Raw genomic sequence first — 21,595 nt, 5'->3', positions numbered from 1 at the left:
TCAAGCATATTAAAACAACAAAGAAAATGTGATGTGCCATTTATTTTCTGGAAAATGTTTTAAGTAATGTCAAAATCTAAAAGGGGGGTGTGATTTATAAATGCAAAAGCTTCTGTTTATTCATAACTGTCTTGGCATAAACAAAAAATAAAAGGAATTGCAAGGGGAAGTTGACTCAGATCTTGGTAATTGTTTTTTAACTTTTCCAGAGCTTCTGTGTGCAGATAATGAAAACTTGTTTATTTTGAAGGAGTTTTATAAAAGTCACTGTACAAGAACATTTTAAATTCTTAATGATACCAAAGCAGCTGCCTGTGAAAATTTGGTTTGTTACAGAATTATGGTTCGACTCACAGTGGACTTAATTGCTAAAAGCATCTATCACAAGAACCACAAAGAAGAGTCTTTCTCCCAGTACCTGAGGAAAGCAACTCACCTGAATGTATCCAATAAAAATATAGATGCAATTGTAAGAACTTTTCATATGAATCATGAAAATACAGCTTTTAGTATTTTAAAACTGTTCTTACCCTGTTTTTAGCATGTTTTGTTGTTATTATGAAGTGTTCACTGAGAACGGGGAGGGAAAAATTGACCTGTACCTTAAACCTGTTTAGAAAACACATACTGCATACACTACTGAACCTCTTTAAAATATTGAAACGGTGGGAGAGCCAACTTGTATTTGGCATCCTGTAAAATAGACTTTTAATTTACAGATATGTGGAATATACAAAATAAGATTATAGCAAAGGCTTATACTTGTAATTCTTCCATATATTTACATACCTTGAATTTCATAATTCCCTTTCATTAACAAGAGGGCTTCAACATTGACCTGATCCATGAGTTTTGCTTTTACTTTTAAATACAGAAAGTCAGTAGGAGTTTAGAAGTATGGAAATATAACCTATACCATTATCTGGAACAATGGAAAGATGTGTTGATGTGCCAATTAATGTTGCTGTTAATAATAAAAAATAAAACTGTATACATGCAATTATTTTATTTATTATTTATTTTCCTCTTTTGGCTTGATATTTGCCCTCACTCTCACAGCAATCCTGGGGGCAGAGTATTATCCTTGTCAGGCTCTCAGCTATGGAACTACTTTTACATTTAAAAAGTGACATATATATTCAAGTGAGCCTTCTGTATGTCATGGAAATTGTTCCAGTAACTATGATAGTAAAATCACCTGAATGGATGCTGAGAGAGCAATGAAAAATTATAACTCTTTGTGTTTATAAATAATTGTAGAAGTTAGTGGAGTAGGACTTTGAGGCTTTTGATAATGTAATGCTAGCACTCGACAGCTTTGATCATGCTCTACCCATACCAAAATCCAACCATGTTGTTCTTAAATAGTTTAGATTATAAAAGCACAACTTGTTTATATTGTGGCCTAATCCAGGTCAGGAATATCAGTTTGCTATTGCAATACAAGCATTTAAATATGCCTTAATGAAACAGTTATTAAGGAAGGGAGAAAAATCATGAACCTGCAGCTCAGATTTTTCATGATGTATAGCAGATACATTACTACTGCTATGTATTTTAAGAATATTTGCTATTACTAATGATAGCAGATATTCTTAAAATACAGCACTAATTTAATTATTGAACAGCTTTATTTTTTCCTCTGTTGGGAATCTTACAGAGGAGTTAACTCATAGCAGAATCTTTTCAAATTCCCTCTGTTTTGGAGAAAGAGAAGGAATGGGGTATAGGTCATGTGAAGGTAATGATGCAAACAGATTTGGATCAGTCCTGTGGGTACCCAAAATGTACAGATTAGAATGTTTGTTAGTGAGTTAAATTGCCTCCTTCAGTTTTTAACATAACATGCAGCACTTTAAAGAATGCAACCTGAGTCCAGTCTGTTGCCTTTGAACTTTGTAATTGATTTAATTAGGACTAAGGGTAGGCCTGATGAGCACAAAATACTGAACATGTGTTGAAATTGCTAGATCCTGAGTAGCTAAGTACAAGGATTTCAGGAATTTCTTTTAAAAACACCTAGCAAAAACATTATTTTCAATAGCGAAAACATTAAGACTTAGAGCCAGATTGTGTAGGCAAGTTTGGTATTCTCAGGTGACTGTGATACCCAATGCAGGTGCAGGTATCTGTCCAGATAGATTCAGTTGCAGGATTGGATATTTATATATTATGATACTTAAAAATACTTCAAGTATGCTCATGAAATTTCTATATTTCAATTTGCTTGAAAATACTGTAAAAGAAAACTTCAGATTTTGGTGTAATCTGAATAAAGTACACTAAAATACATAGAAATGTAATTTTTGTATAATCCATCATTTTTATGTTTTAATTCCCATGAAATTGTTTTCTCTAATGTTATTCAGATGTTAAAGTGGACTGCAGTTTCCTTCAGGCAGATTTTTTTTAATTTAAAGTGTTTGTCAAATATGAAAATTTACAGTTAAATCATAAGGCAGAACTGAACCTAAAGCAAAAGTATTCACCAGATTTCAGGAGCTGATGATTAAGGAGCTGTATTTAGTATTCCTTGTTTTCTTTTTTTCCTTTCAGGGTGATCTCTCTTTATGTAAAAATCTTAATGTCCTGTATTTGTATGACAACCAAATTAGGCGAATACATAATTTGGACTTTGCTTCAAATCTAAAACATCTATATCTGCAGAACAACTGTATTTCACGTGTAGAGAACCTCATATCACTGAAAAAACTTGAGAAATTGTAAGTGAGAATTATTTTATTTTTAAGAATAGGAAATAATTTAGACATGTTAATATTTAATAATCATTAAGTTCTTTTTCTCATCATGATGCTAAATTTGTTACTCAAATCACAAATGCACTTGTAGTTTTATATTTCCATTCAAGCCTTTTGTGATCTTGTGTACCATTATGTGATGGGTATTAGAGTAAGTTTAACATTATAATCCTCTAAAAACAGTCCTTTGTCTGGACACTATAATATTATTACCTATAGAATAACAGAATGTGTAAAATGGACTTATATCTATTAGTCTGTAAATAGTGTAGTCTCACGCAAGGCTATTTATGTACATTTGCTGTGTTTTAACTTATTAACTAGTATGGTTTGGTAGTGCTATAAAGAATTTATTCTTGTTTTGAGAACTGAGAGTAGATTGGCATTGTGTTTTACCCTCAAATTGTGTCAAATTAAGTCCCATTTATGTTGTTTGCTACAGGTATCTGGGGGGCAATTGCATCACTCTAATAGAGGGCTTGGATAAGCTAGAAGAATTGAGAGAACTGCATGTTGAAAGCCAGCAGCTATCCCTTGGAGAAAAGCTCTTATTTGATCCAAGAACCCTTCATTCCCTTGCAGTAAGCACCTATTTGAGTTTTCTGACAGGTAGCTGACAGGAGACTTGTATTAAAATTGTGAAGGGATTTAGTGTGGAAGGTTTGATACTTTCTGAATTTCCTTTTTGTCATTTATAAGGGCTCCATTGTAGTGCTGAACTGGAGTATTTCATTTTCTCATATACCTGTAGAGGTGGTTTGCCTCATGTAGTAGGTACAGTCTCCGAGTAAAAAAAAAAGTCAGTAAGTTGAAAAAGGGTGAATCAGGAAACTTAATGTGGAGAAATCAATCATTCATGTCTCATCGTGAACTTGCAAACTTTTCTAAGAGTCATACATAGATCTAATAAGACAGCTACCAACTGAGTTTGGGATTATGGAAATAAATCCTTATGAAAGAATGACCAATTTCCTTAGTGTATGAAATCCAGTTAGAATTTCTTGCACATCTGGTACATATGGCTTTGTAGCTTTACCAGTTCCCAAAAAATCATTTATTGTGGTGGTGAGAAACCCCCATGGGCAAGCCCCGGTGTTCCCGATGAGGAAAAAGAGAGCCACCCATGCCCTAGGAAACTCATGGGCAAGAGCTGCACGAGCTGGCATTTTGCCTGCTCTTCAAGCGGCTGCTTCACAGGTGTGGCGGTGACCAGCTGACTGCAGCAGCTGGCACCACCGCTGCAGGGAGTTTAAAAACCCCACCAGAAGCTGGCAGCAGGGAGGAAGCTAGCTGGGAGTGCACCAGCCAGGCGGAAGCTCCACGTGCTGGCTGTGGTGGCACAAGAGGCACTGCCCTGCGGCAGAAGAGCAGGAGCAGTGTCTGGCACCAGGCTGGGGATGGGCAGTTCCCAGCCCCTCAATATTAAAGCATTCAAGTGGCGTCCCTCTCAGGGAGGATGCCAGGCGCTCCAGGCTCATCAACATCCCAGCAGCGGGCCAGATTATCAAAGTCAACACCAGACCCCATAGTCAAGGGGCTGACATTGTTGGGGTGAAGATCTGAATACCCAAGTGGGTGGTGAGTGGACAGGGTAGGGGAGACGGAGCCCCAAGGAACACCACAGCACACCTGCAAGTACCCTATATTCAGGTCTATGGGGGAAGAGAACACTACTGAACCCCCTCGTTCTTTACATATACAAACAAGCAACCAACATGGGTTCATCAGTGGCAGGTCTTGTCAGACCAACCTGGTGGCCTTTTACGATCAGGTCACCAAATCATTAGACGCAGGGGTTGCTGTGGATGTAGTCTTCCTGGACTTCTGGAAGGCTTTCGACACTGTCTCTCACCCTGTCCTCATCAAAAAGCTGGGAGACTGTGGTGTCGATGCCCACACAGTCAAATGGGTCGCCAACTGGTTGGAGGGCCGCATCCAGAGGGTGGTAGTGGATGGGTTCTTCTCGACCTGGAAGGACGTGGGCAGTGGGGTTCCACAGGGCTTGGTCCTCGGGCCCGCACTGTTCAACATCTTCATCAGTGACTTGGATGAGGGGGTAGAAAGCACCCTGTTCAAGTTTGCTGATGACACTAAGATGTGGGGGGATGTGGGTTCACTAGAAGGGTGCAATAGGCTACAAGCTGACCTTGACAAGTTGCAACGGTGGGCAGATGAGAATAGGATGGGGTTTAACACTGATAAGTGCAAGGTGTTGCACATGGGGAGGAAGAACCGGCACCACACTTACAGGTTGGGGAACTCCCCTCTTGCCAGCACGGAGACGGAAAAGGATCTTGGAGTCGTCATTGACTCCACGATGAACATGGGCCGGCAGTGTGGGGAGGCAGTCAAGAAGGCCAACCGTACCCTGTCATGCATCCACAGATGCGTCTCGAGCAGGTCCAGGGAGGTGATCCTCCCCCTCTATGCGGCACTGGTCAGGCCGCAGCTGGAGTACTGCGTCCAGTTCTGGGCGCCACACTTCAAGAGGGACGTGGACGATATGGAAAGAGTTCAGAGGAGGGCCACTTGTATGATCAGGGGTCAGCAGGGCAGGCCTTATGAGGAGAGGCTACGGGACCTGAACCTGTTTAGCCTCCACAAAAGGTTAAGGGGGGACCTTGTGGCCTGCTACAAACTGGTCAGGGGGGATCAGCAGGTATTGGGGGAGTCCCTGTTCCCCCGTGCGCTGCCAGGAGTGACCAGGAATAACGGTCACAAGCTGGCGGAGGGTAAGTTTAGATTAGATATTAGGAGGCGCTACTTCACAGTCAGGGCGGCTAGGGCCTGGAACCAGCTTCCAGGGGAAGTGGTGCAGGCTCCTAGCCTGGAGATTTTTAAAAGGAAGTTAGATGAGCACCTTGCCGGGGTCATCTGACCCCGGTGCTCTTTCCTGCCAAGGCAGGGGGTCGGACTAGATGATCTACCTAGGTCCCTTCCGACTCTAGCTACTATGAAACTATAAGTTGTGGCAGAGGAGCTGGGGGACTCTGACCTTGGGGGGCGGAGTTATACTTGCAGCGCCTACTCGAGGCATGACATTTATAGTGAAAATGAAAGAAAAATCAACTCACTGTGCTTTCTTTTAACCTTTGTACAATATTTGAGGGAAGATAACAATGAAATAAATAAAAGATCTAAATTTTTAAAAAATCAGCAACTATTGTTTCAAAACTTTTTACTACTGAAGAGTTGATGATAAATCATTTGTAATTTGATTTCCTGTATAGATACTTCAGTAATTTGTTCACCAGAATATTTTTAGCATTAGTGAAGATTCAGATTATTAGTTTACTTTGCCCATTTCTCCTGGCAGTGCACAGTAAAATGTCACAATAGACTGTTTTCTAGGTACGCATCAGGAGCATTAGATCTTTCTGTAACAGCTTTCCCCAGGCCTTGCTATCTGAAAGTAACTATTTTTAGGATACTGCATACTGATACTGGCCTGTCTTGGTAATTTGTGGCTAACATTAATTTTAAGTAAAAAATAGACGGTTGTTTTATATAGTCATATGTATATGTGTTAGAATCTCTGTTCACTCATGTGCCCTGACAAACATTGCCTCAGGTGTTCAGTTCATCCCTGAATCTGAAAGGTTCAGTTTGTCTGCTTCCTAGGCAGTGAGTAAGTAGGATAGGATAGGTAATAAATATACATATAATTAGAAAAAATAAGTGGATGCTTCTGTTCTAGTTAATGTATATGTGGTCTGATTAGCTGCATAAGCATTTAGTAGTGTGAGAGGAAAGCCATCCAAGGCGTATTCCTTGTGCCATATGAATCTTATTTATTGCCTTCCCTTATTTAAAAGGAGCCATTCTACAAAAGCATTTTTTGGAAGTGAAGAGACAGTATACAAATATTTCTTCTTCCAATGTGGAAGTTCAGTTTTTTTAAATGTAGAAAAAATGTATTAATTTTTAGCCATTTTTAGAATGATAAATGTTTTGTCCTTCTTGTACAAGCCAATCGTACTTTCTATTTGTGCTTTTCATCTCATTTCCCTCTCTCATCTGTTCTTGTTTCTCATGGTTAGAAAATGAGCACAAGGGCCAAAAATATATGACTAGCCACCTCTCCATCTCTCCAAGGAGTACCAACAATGATCTATGGACTACTTGTTTGGGAAGTTTGTTTTTTTCACATCTGTGTTACAAGACAGTGGTGGTAAAATTTCTTCCTGAAATGTTGATCTCACTGCCCCGAATCTAGAAAGGGTTTGGGCTTCCAAATCCATACTGCTGAAGCAAATAGTGTTCAACTTATAATTCTGTATCTGGCCTAGATTTTGAATGTGTTGGTTCAAGGTGCTGTTTTTTTCTGTGTTCATATAAAACACTCCTTTGTTCCTTTTATGTTTACCTACAGAAAATAGTTTCCTAACTGAGATAAATATCTGAAGTACTTAGTTTTGAATTGGAATGCAAGGATCTTTGTAGGTATTCTGTAAGAGTTTTCCTTCACAAACTACCCCATCCATAATTTTCCAAAGAATCACATGTTACATAAAGGCAAAAGTCATACATATCTAGTGTTTGATTAACAAAAAAAGATCACCAAAAAGTGTGTTGCAAAGCAAGGACTAGGGGAAGTGGCATACTGGTTTCCAGGTGGAGAACAGACAAAGAAGTTAACTGATTTACCCAAGGTCACACCCCAAATTCATAGCAAAGCCAGAACTAAAATCCATGTCTGACTCCTGAGTGTCTTACTTTAACCACTGGATTATACTGTCTTCCTTTCAGATTATTATTGCAAATCTTTTATATACATACCTCTTTTTTCTTATATGCATAGCCGTTTTGCCTTGGTGTTTGCTTTGGAACCCACATTTTGGTGACCTAGTGAATCAAACAATGGATTTATATGTCTTTTTCCTTTGTGTAACGCAATTCTTTAGAAAAGTAATGAAACTTACACAACTTTGTAAAACACTGAGCTGTTCAAGTGAAAAAATCATATGGGTATCAATAATAATGTAAAGAATAGTGATATAACACTGTTGACTTCCTGACCAAAAGTTGCACTCTTTTGAGGAATCTGTGGGCACCTCTACACATGCCTGATGCCTGCTCTGCTGCATTCTAATTTGAAAACATTGGAGCAGACTCAATTAATCAAGTCTGCTGGAGCATCCTAATTAGCACACTCCAGCACCTTGGCATCATGTGTATTCACTGTCCCCACATTTCAAAATGGTAACAAGCTTTGAAGTACAGGACACTGGACCTGAGCTTTGAACTACAGGATGCTGAATACAGGAGACGCTGCTGATGCTTTAATTAGCCACTCTAATTAAAGAAAGCCACTCTAATTAAAACGGCCGCCCTCCCAGCACACACCCCAGACAGAACATGTGTAAAGACACCCTGTAAGTTCTCTGATAAAAAAAGATCAGATGCAGATTCAGCATAAAATATTATGTAGAGTATAAAACAGTCCTGGAGATTTGCATTTACATGTTATAATTAAACTTTGTGAGATTCACTTTGTAAACCTGATGGTAAAATTTTGGGAAAGAACTTACTATTGCATTTTTCAGTATGAAGAAATAATTGTTACTTCCCCCTTTCTTTCTCTTCTAGAAATCCTTATCAGTGTTGAATATCAGTAATAACAATATAGATGAATTGCAAGAGCTAGCAGTTCTGCAAAATATTTCCCATCTTATAGCAGTTGACAACCAACTTCAACTTATACAGGTATTAATTAAAGACTTTTGTTGTTTAGTGTGAATTGAATATGGTTATTTTGATTTAACATTATTGTGAATGGATTTAAATAATCAAGTGAAACTTAATTTATTCTAATAATTAATCGTGTTCCTAATTAAGGAGCCTGATCATAAGGTGATTGAAACATGGGAATTTCTCTATTTGGTTTGGTGGATTTTGAATTGGACCCAAGATGAAAGGCTGTGTGCCATCAGTGTGTTAAAGTCATAACTCCCTATTCCTATTCAGCATTTGGTATCACTGAATATCATATCAGGCTACTGGTGCCTCACCCATTCTTCTGATTTTAGTATTATACCACTTATTTTCTTTCTGATTACTTTTACAGTGTCATTTTAAGAAGCATCAGATATGAACATAGCTGGTGAATTTCTTTCATTAAGGATAAGTGCTTTTAGAGAAGAACTTCCTTCATGGCTGCATGCATAAGAGTCCTTATTATCTAGTAACAATCATTAAGGTGTTTCAGTAATAAGACAAAGTGGTGCTTTGAATATGTTTATGGTGCTTTGAATGTGTTTATACTTCTTCCTTTCAGTAATGAGTATCATTTAAATCAAATAAATTATGTAAGTTACCAGCTCCATATTTTTATGGTAGAATTTATCTTCTCAGAAGGAGAAAGTGGGATTTACTTCATTATTTCTAAATGATGTGACATTTTTTACCCAACTAATATTAAAAAGAACAATAAAAATTTAAGCAGTATCTTGTCTCGTGTTAAGAGTAATCAACAATGAGATGGAAGCTGGATAGTATGCTCAAGTTTTATAATTTCTAAAATAATATAGGCAGGAGGTATCAGAGAGGAACACTATAAATAAATGAATACAGGTACACATTGTATGTATAGTTTAGTAGGCAGACAAGGTTCTTTCAATAAATTTGATATCTTTTATTAGACCAATTCAAATAGTTGGAAAAAAATTATTAGAAAGCTTTTGGGTTTAAAAACATTTTGTCAGACTGAGGAAGCATCTGCAGTTGGTGTGTGCTGTTTCTGGATGGAATGAATTACAGCTAGAGGTCAATGATTCTCAAGTGTTTTAGTCTCAGGCCCCTGGCCTGTACCTTTTCTGAACTTGGGTCTATCTCAGTGATTTTCAACTGGGGTTCCTTGAAATTAAGAAAGTTATGGAGTTATTTTTTTAACAGTACATCTCAGCACAGGGAGTATAATGTGTTTAATTTTTTGAATGAATCTATATACTTTTTCGGGTGTGTGCTACGAATTTTAATTCAGAAAAAGGTGCCTGTGTATCAAAGGCTTGGAAAACACTGGCTTAGGCCATTTGTATTTAGAACAAAGCCTAATTTTGTCGTAAAATTCATTTTTTAAAAGCTGTAATCAATGTCAGGGTGGATTAATATAGATTTCTGATTTTAACAATAATAATTTAAGCCAGTAAACAGGAAACCTTGATTAAAGTGTTTTTAGTTGTATATTATTTCCTTTTAGTGTGGGTGTTTCGTGTGTATGTGTTGGTAACTCTTAAATATGTTGATGTCTGTAGCTTTTACATTAAATTGTGGGGGTTGAGGGAGTCTAACCAGTGGGCCATACCCTGTCTGTGAACATTTATTTAAACCGTGGTACCCAAACTATTCAGCTTTACAGGCCAGATGAAGGGGCTGGGCCAGGCTGGTGCATAGGGTCAGCCACTTGCCACATTTAGCACACAGGGATGGTCTACAGGCTGAGTCCGGTGTGTAGAGTCAGCCCATGGCTGGATTGTACCCATGGACTGACCTTGCATGCTGGCCTGTGAGGCCCTTGGAACTCCTCAGAAGCACAGGGGTCAGCTCTCTGCCTGAGGCAGCCTCAGCACGCAAGGAAGAAGTGGTGCTGTAACTGCAGTGAATAGTTTGCTACTGTCCACAAAGATGGTAGTTGCTTTCCTGGTTGCTTCTTTCTCCCCCCTCCCCCTTCATCCCAGTTACACTACTGAAATTCCCCTTGGGTTTAGAAATTTGGTGGCGGGGGAGTGATGGTAGCATTAATTGCCACCAGAGCTGCAGCAATTAACACTGCCAACACTCCCCAGCCACCACATTTCTGGACCCATGGGGAGCTCTGCAGGCTGGATTCAAACTGTGCGCCATAAGTTAATTTTGGGTGTTTCTTTAAATAGCTTAATGTAGTTTTACTTGGATTAATTTTCAAATTTTCTATTTTACTGTTATGGTGAATGTTGCATTTCTGCTTTTGCTTAGATGCTTTTTTCAACTCCAGTCAGTTTCTCAACTTTGAATTACCTAGTTATTGAACTAAACTAAGTTGAATAAACAGAAATGAAGAAAATATTTTCACAGCACAAGCTATTTTGTAAAGCTGGGTTAATACTTCAGTATCTGATTCTTCTTGATTATTTGGTGACTTCCAGCAGTTCAGTGGTTTAACTTTAAGGTTTCAGTAGTAAATATGTACTGGTTATTATTATTTTTATTTAAATTATTCAAATAAATGATAATAGTACCAGCCTTAACATAAATTTGGAAAGCTTCAAAGACTGCAGTTGGGAGAAATAGCAGGCAGAGGGGAGGTGGAATATCTAGATAGCCATCGAGGTTTCTAGATGAGACTGAATAGTGACAGAAAAAACACAGCCTGGGGATATAAGTCACCTTATATGCCTCTCTCATGTTTGTATGAGGCTTATCAAGTATATCTATAGCTATTTTCTTTCTCTTTTAGCATAAACATTTTCAGTCAAGATTGTTATGCTGTCACAGTAAACCTGCCTTTCCCCGCCTCTTCAGCTTCCATTCTTGATCAGCATTATCTCAGGACAATTGTGAATTGGGCCAATTAACTCATATAATTAAGGGAATTGTCAATATAATTAACAGACATCAAGGGAGATGATCCCATTTTAGATGTGTGGATAAGATCTGAACTGCCCTAAAAGCAATTTAACAGTGAAGATGTAGAATATTTTCTGCAGTTCTTGCCAACCAATTTTATGGTTGTAACATAATTCTCATATACTTGTTTTATATCCAGTTTCCTGAAACCAACTAAATACAATTTAAAGGACACTTTTGATTTAAAAGTCAAATTTCTACCTGAAAATTGTCTAATCTACTGTTATAGCAAGTTATACCTAATATTCCTATAACTGAAGGAGATCAGAGAAAAGCTACTTTATGTCTAGTTGTTTGTATTGTATTTTACCAGTCTTGCTCTTTCCTGTAGGTGGTTTGCTAATTGGTCAGTTTTCCTTTTTTAATAAATGTTCTCACACAACAAGAGAGGAAAAATATTTTTAAATGGAAAAATGTAATTATGGAGTCACAAAAACAGAAGTGGGGATGTGGTACAATGATTTGAATTTCATTTTTTAAAATAAAATAGATCGACTTAGTGTACTTTTAACATGCCTTTTTCCATTAGGTATTCTTGATAGTGTTAACAGCCATTTCTTATTTGAATTATCAATAAAAAGTGATATCCTTAAAAATTGAATACTTCAAAAAAATATTGACTCTTGTTCTGTTTTTGCAGCCTGTTTAACTCTTTAATTTCTCTCAGCCTGAGCAATGAAAAAGTAGCCTTGCCTTTTTCACACTGGTCTCTAGTACGGTTAAAAAATACTATTGGGATATTTTTATATTTGGGTGCATATAGGGAAGGGGAAAGCTTTATGTGCTTTAAAAACACTTTCCATTAGACTTTTACAAAATAAATTTGTAAATATTTCTATGGATCAGAGATTTATAGAAACTTGTTTCTGTTAAACCTTTATTTTGGGAAGAATGTGTATACAAATGTGATATATTTGGTATAGAAAATATTACTGAACAAGCCTATAAAATCATCTGTATTTTCAAAGTCTTTAATTTATTCAACCTCTGCCCAATATTGATTATGACAGAGGATATCAAAAAAGATGAATTCATTCACTTTACAGTTCAGTCAGGAACAAGAGAAAAATTATAGATTTTCTCAAATAGATTATGACAGGTAGTCAGAGTGGTGACAAATTGCTGTCTGTAGATGTAGTTAGGGCAGTTGAGCTAGACATTTCCAATAAAAATTGGAGCTCACCGGTCAAATACTGGTTCTTAAATGGCCATCATTAATTGTGAAGAAGGTTATTGCCAGTACTACAGCTGCCTACTGAGGCACTCACCTCCCCTATATATGGAATATAATTTGCTCTTCAGTATTTCGTAGCAGACCTCAAAGTGATAGCATGACATGATCATTTATCAAACAGAGACTGCCCAGAAAAGTGTCTGGTCCCTTTAGTACAGCTTATTGAAAGGCTGGGAAGTGAAAGCACTTTATTAGAGACAGGAAGGCAATGAACAACTAGAGCGTATCGAAAGAGTAATCATATTTCAGCACAGGATTAGTGTGCTCTTGGATAAACATATACTAGAGTGAGCATGTTCTGGGTCATTTATCAAGTGAGGAACAACTAACAAAAAACTACAGGACTCTTTGTGTACATTTATCAAGGTTACGTTGTAAACATTTTATGGTTTTAAGTGTTATACAGTTTTGTGTTACAAAGTCCTACATTAATTGAATGAATTATTTCAAATGAAATCTGAAAACTATGTCAAATATTTTAAGATAATACCTGATAATAATAAGAACTCTAAGTCAATATTATATTTTCCTTATAAGTTCAACCCAAATTATTATTTTCCCCTGAAGTTAGATAACATGTGTGTAAATCTGTGTGTAGATGCACTGAATCAATTAAGAATATTATCACAGTATTATTCAGAAAAAAACTGTTTGAGTCTTTGTAAGTTAATGTTCTAGAATAGAGGTGACTAACCTGTAGTGCACGTGCCATAACTGGCATAGACAGCTTCTGTGTGTTGCATGCAACAGCTCAGGGAGGGGACAGGGAGCACAGCAGTGTATCAGGCAGAGGAAGAGGATCAGAGTAGTACTTGAGGAGGATGCAAGGCTGATTTGTGGCATGCCTGCCAAATAGGTTGGCCACCACTGTTGTAGAACACACTAATGTTTGCCTTGCTGGACTGTTCCCTTATAGCAGGGGTGTCACAGCCTGTGGATTGGATACTCCCCCTGGAACTGTATCATCCAGCCTGGGGACTCCTGGAAGGGCTGGTAATTTGGGGGCAGGTTGTACTGCAGAATTCTGGTGCATGAAGCCCTGTTGGTATGTGTTTTCAGTGGAGGAGCAAGTGATGCCTGGGTTATTCCCTGCAGTTCAGAAACCCGTGGTGTTTAATGCCACTGCTGCTTGCCCCACCACTGGAGGTGGTCCAGATACAGTCCATGAGGCTCCTCACAGTCTGGATCCAGCTCATGAGGAGCCCTGCAGTCAGGATTCAGCCCAGAAGGCCATGGGAGTTTGACACCTGCCCTATAGGACTGAGACATTCCATAAGAAGAGTCTTTTGTGTCCAAATAGCATTTCCCCTCTCTAAGGCTTCCTGCTGCCCTCTTGTTCACACAGCTGTTCCAGGAACTGAGTTTTGAGCTTCCCACCAGCTAATAAGCAAGAACTGTCCTCAGAGGTCCAGACTGAAAAAGTACATGTCAATACTAACCTTTCTGCAGAATACTTACGGGTTCTTGTTAAGAGCGAAAGGGGTTATGCTACCATTTTTGTATTCCCTCATTTTCTTCCCATGAGTCTTGTACCTATGGGAACATTCAGAGATTATCCCAGATTGAAGGGAGAATGGAGTGATCTCTAGAGGCAATCCTCTCCCCTCCAGTGTCACCCAAATCATAGGGTGATAGTTACTCATTTTTCCATGACTATGAAGGAGGCACTGTGAGATTGCATGAGCAAATATTTTACTCCAAGGGCCCGATCCTGTACATAGGATTAGCCCACAGGCTAGATCCAGTGCAGGATTGGTCTGTAGTTGAGATCCAGTGTTCAGGCCCAGCTTCGTGTGCCAGATCCAATCATGCACTGGCCTGACCCTGCACACCTGGATCCAGTTGCGGAGTAACCCCGTATACCAGCTTGACAGTGTGCTGGGGCGATCTAGCACATGGGACCTTGGAGCCTTGTTTGTTTAAAAAAGAAAAGAAAAGATAACTGTGGAACCCAAGTTCTGGTACTACTGACTCCTTCCTTTGCATTCACACACATTCTTTAAGATCCCTCACCAAAGCCTCCACACAACCACATAATATATGGATACTTATATAACTTAACACTGAAAAGTTTTCAAAATTTGTATATGAAAAAGTAGGCTCTTTAAATAGAAGAGAACAACCTGCTAAACACCTGTAGATAGAATTTAAGTCTTTTCTCAAATACAATAAATTAGAATGAATGACAAAAAAAGTTTGATGCAGGTCATAATGTCCCTGGTTAACTAGAAAAAGAACCAGGTTAGAGAAAAGTGTATTTAAAAAAGTTTCAGTATTTTGGCCAAGAATATAACTGGCCACCCACAGATATGCGAGGGAGTTAGTCTGTCTTCTAAAATAAATAATTATACTGTTCAGTATGGTTTGCCAAAATAAGTCTATTTTTAATCAATTTTTGTTTAAAATTTCCACTCTCCCATAAATTTTTAAAGCCTACAAAAGTTAAGTTATATTTTCAAGGATTTTTTATGGTTCCTTTTCACCTATGTCAGTTCAGTGTAGGACAAATGCATTTATTACTTACTAAAGACATTTTTCTGGTTTTTCTTTTTTTTTTTGCCAGTGTCAGACCATTGGAAGTATGATGACAGTGGTAATTGTCTACAAGTGGCATTGTTAAATGCTGAAAGGAGAACCTTTTTTCTCATTATCTTAAATTTATTTTTTGTAAAAATGTTGTGATGCTTTCAAACAGTGCTGTAAGTCCCAGTTCTGTAACACTTACATTTCATTTTACAAGTACTATACAAGAAGTCCTATAAAGGATTCTTTGCAGGCTTGGCCCTAACTGAACAACATGTACTACTGTTATTGAATTCTGTTACCTCTAGTCTCCAGACAAAGAAATAATTGTTGTTGTTTTCTTTAATTGCAGGATTTGGAATTTGTATTGAATAAATGGACCAAGCTATGTCTACTGGATCTTAAGGGGAATCCTGTTTGCCACAAACCAAAATACAGGGACAGGATTATAGTGCAGTCGCAAACTCTAGGTAAAAATAAAGATTGTAGAGCAGTTCTGACTTTAAAATGGCACATTAGCTATCCTTGAATTACAGTGGAACTTCTCTCAGCAGAAGTAATAGTATCAACATTAATGCCAAATGATTAGCTTTTAAAGATTCAAACAGAATAATCATTTATAAAAACCCTATTGCTTATAATGGATTGATTGTTTTCAATTACTGTGAAACCTGTACATTTTGTAACATAAAAGCTGGTGAAACTGTGAGATAACCCCACAATAATCATTAACATTTTTTGTGTTTGTGTCCCAGTTGGGTGAAAATGATTTTCAAATGGATTTGTCTTTCACTTTTCCCCCTCTAGAATTACTGTAGGGTAGGGTCAGGGCTGTTTGGGAACCTGAAACATGGATTTTAATACTTGAATATTTGGTATTCCTTTTAAGTAATGCTTGTTTTGGGGACAAATAAAAGTTCCTTGTTTTGCCTGCAGGTTACTGATATGCACTGCCAGCCCTAACTTTACATGAACACAGTTCATGTTTGTAATTACTGAAGGTGATCTTTGCATTGGAGAAATCGGCTTGATTAATCTCCTGTCCACAAAAGAATGTGTTCTGCAAATGAAACAAAAAAAATGCTTCTGTAGACAGAGAGAGATGGTCCCTTTCCCCAGAATTAGAAGTACTAGTTGTTCTCTAGCTCAGAGTACTGAATTTTAGATGGAAATTAACAGAGAAACAAAGAACCTATGTACACCAGAAAAATAACTGAGTTTCAAAACAGTTCTTATGAATGGCTTAAACTCAGCTGTAGCCAAATGAGGTATTTAATTTGGTTTGACTAGGAAACATGGATGGAACCCAGGCATGCTAGAACAAATGTTGGCCTATTGCATGACAGAGTAAAGTTAATGATAAAAAGCAAAATTCTGCTCTCTTTCTTTGCACAATAAGGTTAATGGGACTACTGGATGGGTAAAGTAGACAGATTTTAGACCCTATTTTAAACATTTTGTACCCATACAAGAGTGTGTGTGTGTGAGTGTATTCTGTATAAACATGTGTTCTCTTTTTAAAACTTCCTACAATCAGTATCACGTCTTAATTGGATGTCAAACATTCTTCTTGCAAACTGCAAATAATTGATAGTCTTTTCCCATGCATATGAAAAGTGCCTTGTGCATGCAACTCATTTAAAAAAATTTCAAGATATAATATATCACTTGACCTTTTTTCCTAACAAACTCAACCAAAATGAAAACAATTACTGTTGAAAGTCAATGTATAATTAGTATATGTAAGAAGTGTGTGTGTGTATAATTATAATGGTTTAACCTTTTAGTTGGCTTATTTTGTTACAAAAAGGAATATTCCCTTTTCTTTGTCAGAATCTCTTGATGGGAAAGAAATAAAAGACATGGAAAGACAATTTCTAATGAACTGGAAAGCATCCAAAGCTGCCAGGAAAAAAAGCAAGGAGAGAATGACATGTGAGCATACAGCTTATCCACATTTCTGTAAGCAGGCTAATCAGTTTATTTCATGATCGCTTACTAGGAGTGTACCGATAAAGATTTTTTGGACTGATACAAGTGGCCAGTGAGCCATATTGACCAATACTAATCTGATTGCTGGTATGCAGCCTGGCAGCTTGGAGAGCAGGGTCCAGCTGGTAAGTCTATTGAGGGGGAAGGAGTAGAGGGAGGGAAGGAGTGTGGAGTGGGGGCAGATCAAGGCCCTCGTGGTAAGGGCAGGTGGGAGTGGGGCTGGGGCTGGGATTGCCCTGCTGGGGTAGGGCAGGGCACAGGACTGAGCTGTAGTTCATCTTGGGGACCCCGGAGGAGTGGGGGGGCAACTCCTGCCATTGTATGCACCCCTGGGGGAGGCGTGGGGGATGGGGGGCATGTGCCCCCAGATCTGTGCACAGAGCAAGGGTAAGCTGGTGCCAGGGATGACACTGGGCTCTTCCTGGTGGAGGGTTGTGGTGGGGCTGCACTTGGGCCGGGTAGTGATGGTGCTGGGAGAGGGGGCTGGCCCCCATATGCCCCGAGTGCAGTCCTGACCCACCCTCCCTGCTGGGAAGAGCCTGGCACCACCCCCAGCCCACAGTGGCAGCCCGTCCTCACCCCATGCACAGATCCTGGGGGCACATGCTCCTCCCATGTCTTCCCCCAGGGGTGCGTGCAGTGGCAGGAGCCACCCCCTCCCTCCCTGCGCTCCCCAGATGAGCCACTCACGGCTCTTTCCTGCACCATGCCTTACCCCAGCTGGGCAGCACCTGCCCCTGCTCTAGCCCCACTCCCTCCCTCACAGCGGGGTCCTTGACCTACACCCCCCACACCTCTCTCCCTGCTTCTCCCCCCCCCAGCCACCAGAGTTACCAGACGGAGGCTCCTCTCCAAGCTACCAGGCTGGCCATATGCATGCTGTGGCTATGCACATGCACACAGCATTTATCAGCAACATTACTGGCCAGATCATCCCAAAAAACCCGATTGCTGATAATGCCAATTTTCCTTTTATTGGTGCCAATATGATATGGACTGATGTATCGTTGCACCTCTATCACTTACAATGTTATAGAACTAATAAAATCCTTAGTTGTATAAAAGATTAGAAAACTTCAAATAGAAGATTGGTTCAAGAGAGAACGTTCAAGTCCTCAAGTTCAGTATTGGAGGAGGCTTTTAGATCTTTAGATTTAGTTCTAGCTTGCCTCTTTACAAGAACTCTAATATAACTTGAATCTGCGTATGGAAATTAGGGGCTTTGCAAAGCTTTGGTGGCTGATTTGATTCAGCAGAGATTTGGCCTCAACCGGTGGCTGAATGTTTGAGTCCGAATCACGGCTTTACGAGCACTCGTGGTGCTCTGGTGAGGTACCGGAGGACTGGAAGAGGGCCAACGTGGTTCCCATCTTCAAAAAAGGGAGGAAGGAGGACCCGGGAAACTATAGGCCGGTTAGTCTTACCTCGATCCTAGGCAAGCTGTTCGAGAAAATTATGCTGGCACACATCCAGGAGGGGCCAGCAGGAGACTGCATGCTTAGGGGCAACCAACAAGGGTTCATCAGTGGCAGGTCCTGTCAGACCAACCTGGTGGCTTTTTACAATCAGATCACCAGATCATTAGATGCAGGGGTAGCAGTGGATATAGTCTTCCTGGACTTCCGGAAGGCTTTTGACACTGTCTCTTACCCTGTTCTCATTAAGAAACTGGGGGGCTGTGGTGTAGACACCCACACAGTCAAATGGGTCACCAACTGGCTGGAGGGCCGCACCCAGAGGGTGGTAGTGGATGGGTCCTTCTCAACCTGGAAGGACGCGGGCAGTGGGGTTCCGCAGGGCTCAGTCCTCGGGCCCGCACTGTTCAACATCTTCATCAGCGATTTGGATGAGGGGGTAAAAAGCACCCTGTTCAAATTTGCTGATGACACTAAGATGTGGGGGGACGTGGGCACACTGGAAGGATGCAACAGCCTACAATCAGACCTAGACAGGTTACAAGGGTGGGTGGATGAGAATAGGATGGGTTTCAACACAGACAAGTGCAAGATGATGCACCTCGGGAGGAACAACCGGCACCATACCTACAGGTTAGAGAACTCCCCTCTTGTCAGCACGGAGGCGGAAAAGGATCTTGGAGTCATCATTGACTCCAAGATGAACATGGGCCGGCAGTGTGGGGAGGCAGTTAGGAAGGTCAGCCGCACCTTGTCATGCATCCACAGATGCATCTCGAGCAGGTCCAAAGAGGTGATCCTCCCCCTCTATGCGGCACTGGTCAGGCTGCAGCTGGAGTACTGCGTCCAGTTCTGGGTGCCCCACTTCAAGAGGGATGTCGACAGCATGGAGAGGGTCCAGAGGAGGGCCACTCGTATGATCAGGGGACAACAGGGCAGGCCCTATGAGGCGAGGCTGCGGGACCTGAACCTGTTCAGCCTCCAAAAGAGAAGGCTGAGGGGGGATCTTGTGGCCTATTATAAACTAGTCAGGGGGGATCAGCAGGCATTGGGGGAGTCACTGTTCCCCCGAGCACCGCCAGGAGTGACCAGGAATAATGGTCACAAGCTGGCAGAGGGTAGGTTTAGGTTAGATATCAGGAGGCGCTACTTCATGGTCAGGGTGGCTAGGGTCTGGAACTAACTTCCAAGAGAAGTGGTGCAGGCTCCTACCCTGGGGGTTTTTAAGAGGACGTTAGATGCACATCTTGTTGGGGTCGTTTGACCCCAGTATTCTTTCCTGCCATCGCAGGGGGTCGGACTTGATGATCTGCTCAGGTCCCTTGTGACCCTAGAAACCACGAAATTATGAAATTATGAATCAGGGGACCATTTAGTCTCTCCGAATCGAATTGGAACCTCCAAATGGATTCAGAGGTTTGATGATTCGTCCATAGACACAGTTTTAAACGTTTTTTCTACATACTTCAAGGTACCAGGCAGTTTGTGAACGCTGAGATGGTGGGGAGGATGGAGCATCCCATGGGAGTGTGGGGGGTCCTCAGCATACTCAGTGGTGGACCCAGAAGTGGGCCACAGGCTCTTCCAGTCCACTTCCGGGCCCGCTGCAGAGAGCACGGGGGACCCCCCCTTCCCGCTGGCTTGGCAACTGGTGCCTCCTGGGTCTGGGGGCGGGGGGCATCTGGGGTCCCCCGTGGCCAATCACTGAGCTGAGGGAGGTGAGGCAGGGGATTCCCCCATGCTCCTGTGGGATGTTCCATCTGCCCCAGCATCTCGGCATTCACGAGCCACACCTGGTACCTCAAGGTATGTGGAAAAAACTTTTAAAGCTGTGTCTATGGCCAAATGGCTGATTCTCTGAAACGGCATCAGAACTGAAGATTCGGATTCGGCTGAATCAAATTGGGACAGTGATCCAAATCAGCTAATTGAATCACTGTCCCCCAAATCTGAATCAAATACAAATCTCTTTGCAAATCTCTTTGCAAATCAGAGCTTTGCAAATCTCTAAATGTTCATGACAATTTTTTTAGGCCGATTTCTTACCTAAAAATGTTTGTTAAATACAATGGCATAGATTCATAGATTATAGAGTCAGAAGGGACCCAATGGATCATCGTGTCCTATCCTCTGCCGCTGGCACGAAAGAGGACCGAGGTCAGACGACCCCAGCCAGGTGATTGTCAAGCCTCCTGTTGAAGACCTCCAAGTTAGGTGACAGCACCAGCTCTCTTGGAAGCCCATTGCAGACTCTGGCCACCCTTATTGTAAAAAATTTCTTCCTAATGTCTAACCTAAATCTACTCTCCACTAGTTTGCACCCATTATTCCTAGTTACTCCCTGGGGCACTCTGGTAAACAGCGTATCCCCAGTTCCCTGCTGTCCTCCCCTGATAAACTTATAGGCGTCCACAAGGTCACCCCCACCCGTCTTTTGTATAGGCTGAAGAGATCCAGATCTCTCAACCTCTCTCAACCAGACAGGTATGCAAATCAGTGTACATACAAATTAATTCTGTCTCACAGGGCTCAGACAAACCCCCGCTCTAACTTATGGTGCTTTACATAAAGTGCCATGAGTTTGAGTGCCCTTCCCCTTCCCCCCCTCCCATCCCAAGCAAACAGACATTTACCTGTTGGGTCAGGGAGATCGAGCCTTCCTGCACTGGACCTCCTGGACAGCAGGATGGAGCCTGCCTGCACCATCCTTCTCCCCAGCTCCTCCCTCCCTCCCAGATCCAGGGCTGTCAGCAGAGGGAGGAGAAGGTGAAGGGAAGAAACAGCTCCAAGCTGCCAGCTGCAGTTTGCTGCCTGGTTGGAGGTGGAGAGGGGTGGGGTTGTAACAGACCCCCTCCCCTGCTTGCTTCCCCCCCTCTGCTTTGCCCAACCTGAACTGGAGGGAGGTTGGGGTGAAACCAGAGCCCCTTCACTTTGTGGGCCTGGCCTGACTCCCCTCCAGTACCCCAGCTGGGGTCCACCCATCCAGCTCCAGCCAGACAGCACACCCCTTCCTGTAGCTCAAGCTGCTCCCTCCCTTCACCTCCTCCTTCTCGCCACTGACAACCCAA

General features: G+C 41.0%; 1 protein-coding gene across 3 annotated transcripts in view; it reads left to right on the top strand.

The window, feature by feature from the left end:
• The window catches only part of PPP1R42 (protein phosphatase 1 regulatory subunit 42), a 69,960-nt gene that overhangs the window by 13,381 nt on the left and 34,984 nt on the right, over positions 1 to 21,595 (top strand). For 2 of the 3 annotated variants that reach the window (XM_090040101.1, XM_090040100.1), the window contains exons 2-7: positions 337 to 469; positions 2,557 to 2,723; positions 3,202 to 3,340; positions 8,349 to 8,465; positions 15,473 to 15,590; positions 16,954 to 17,055. In XM_090040101.1, coding sequence (XP_089896227.1) covers positions 341 to 469; positions 2,557 to 2,723; positions 3,202 to 3,340; positions 8,349 to 8,465; positions 15,473 to 15,590; positions 16,954 to 17,055 — 772 coding nt within the window. In that variant the 5' untranslated portion in view covers positions 337 to 340. Of the gene's footprint in view, positions 1 to 336; positions 470 to 2,556; positions 2,724 to 3,201; positions 3,341 to 8,348; positions 8,466 to 15,472; positions 15,591 to 16,953; positions 17,083 to 21,595 lie in introns of all 3 variants that reach the window. The other variant, XM_090040099.1, reaches the window with a different exon arrangement.

This window comes from Crocodylus siamensis, chromosome 3 (assembly GCF_052110815.1).
Source record: "Crocodylus siamensis isolate JL-2025a chromosome 3, ASM5211081v1, whole genome shotgun sequence".
NCBI classification, from domain to species: domain Eukaryota; kingdom Metazoa; phylum Chordata; order Crocodylia; family Crocodylidae; genus Crocodylus; species Crocodylus siamensis.
The sequence above is the reverse complement of the archived record's forward strand: the minus strand, read 5'-3'. Positions and strand labels throughout refer to the sequence as shown.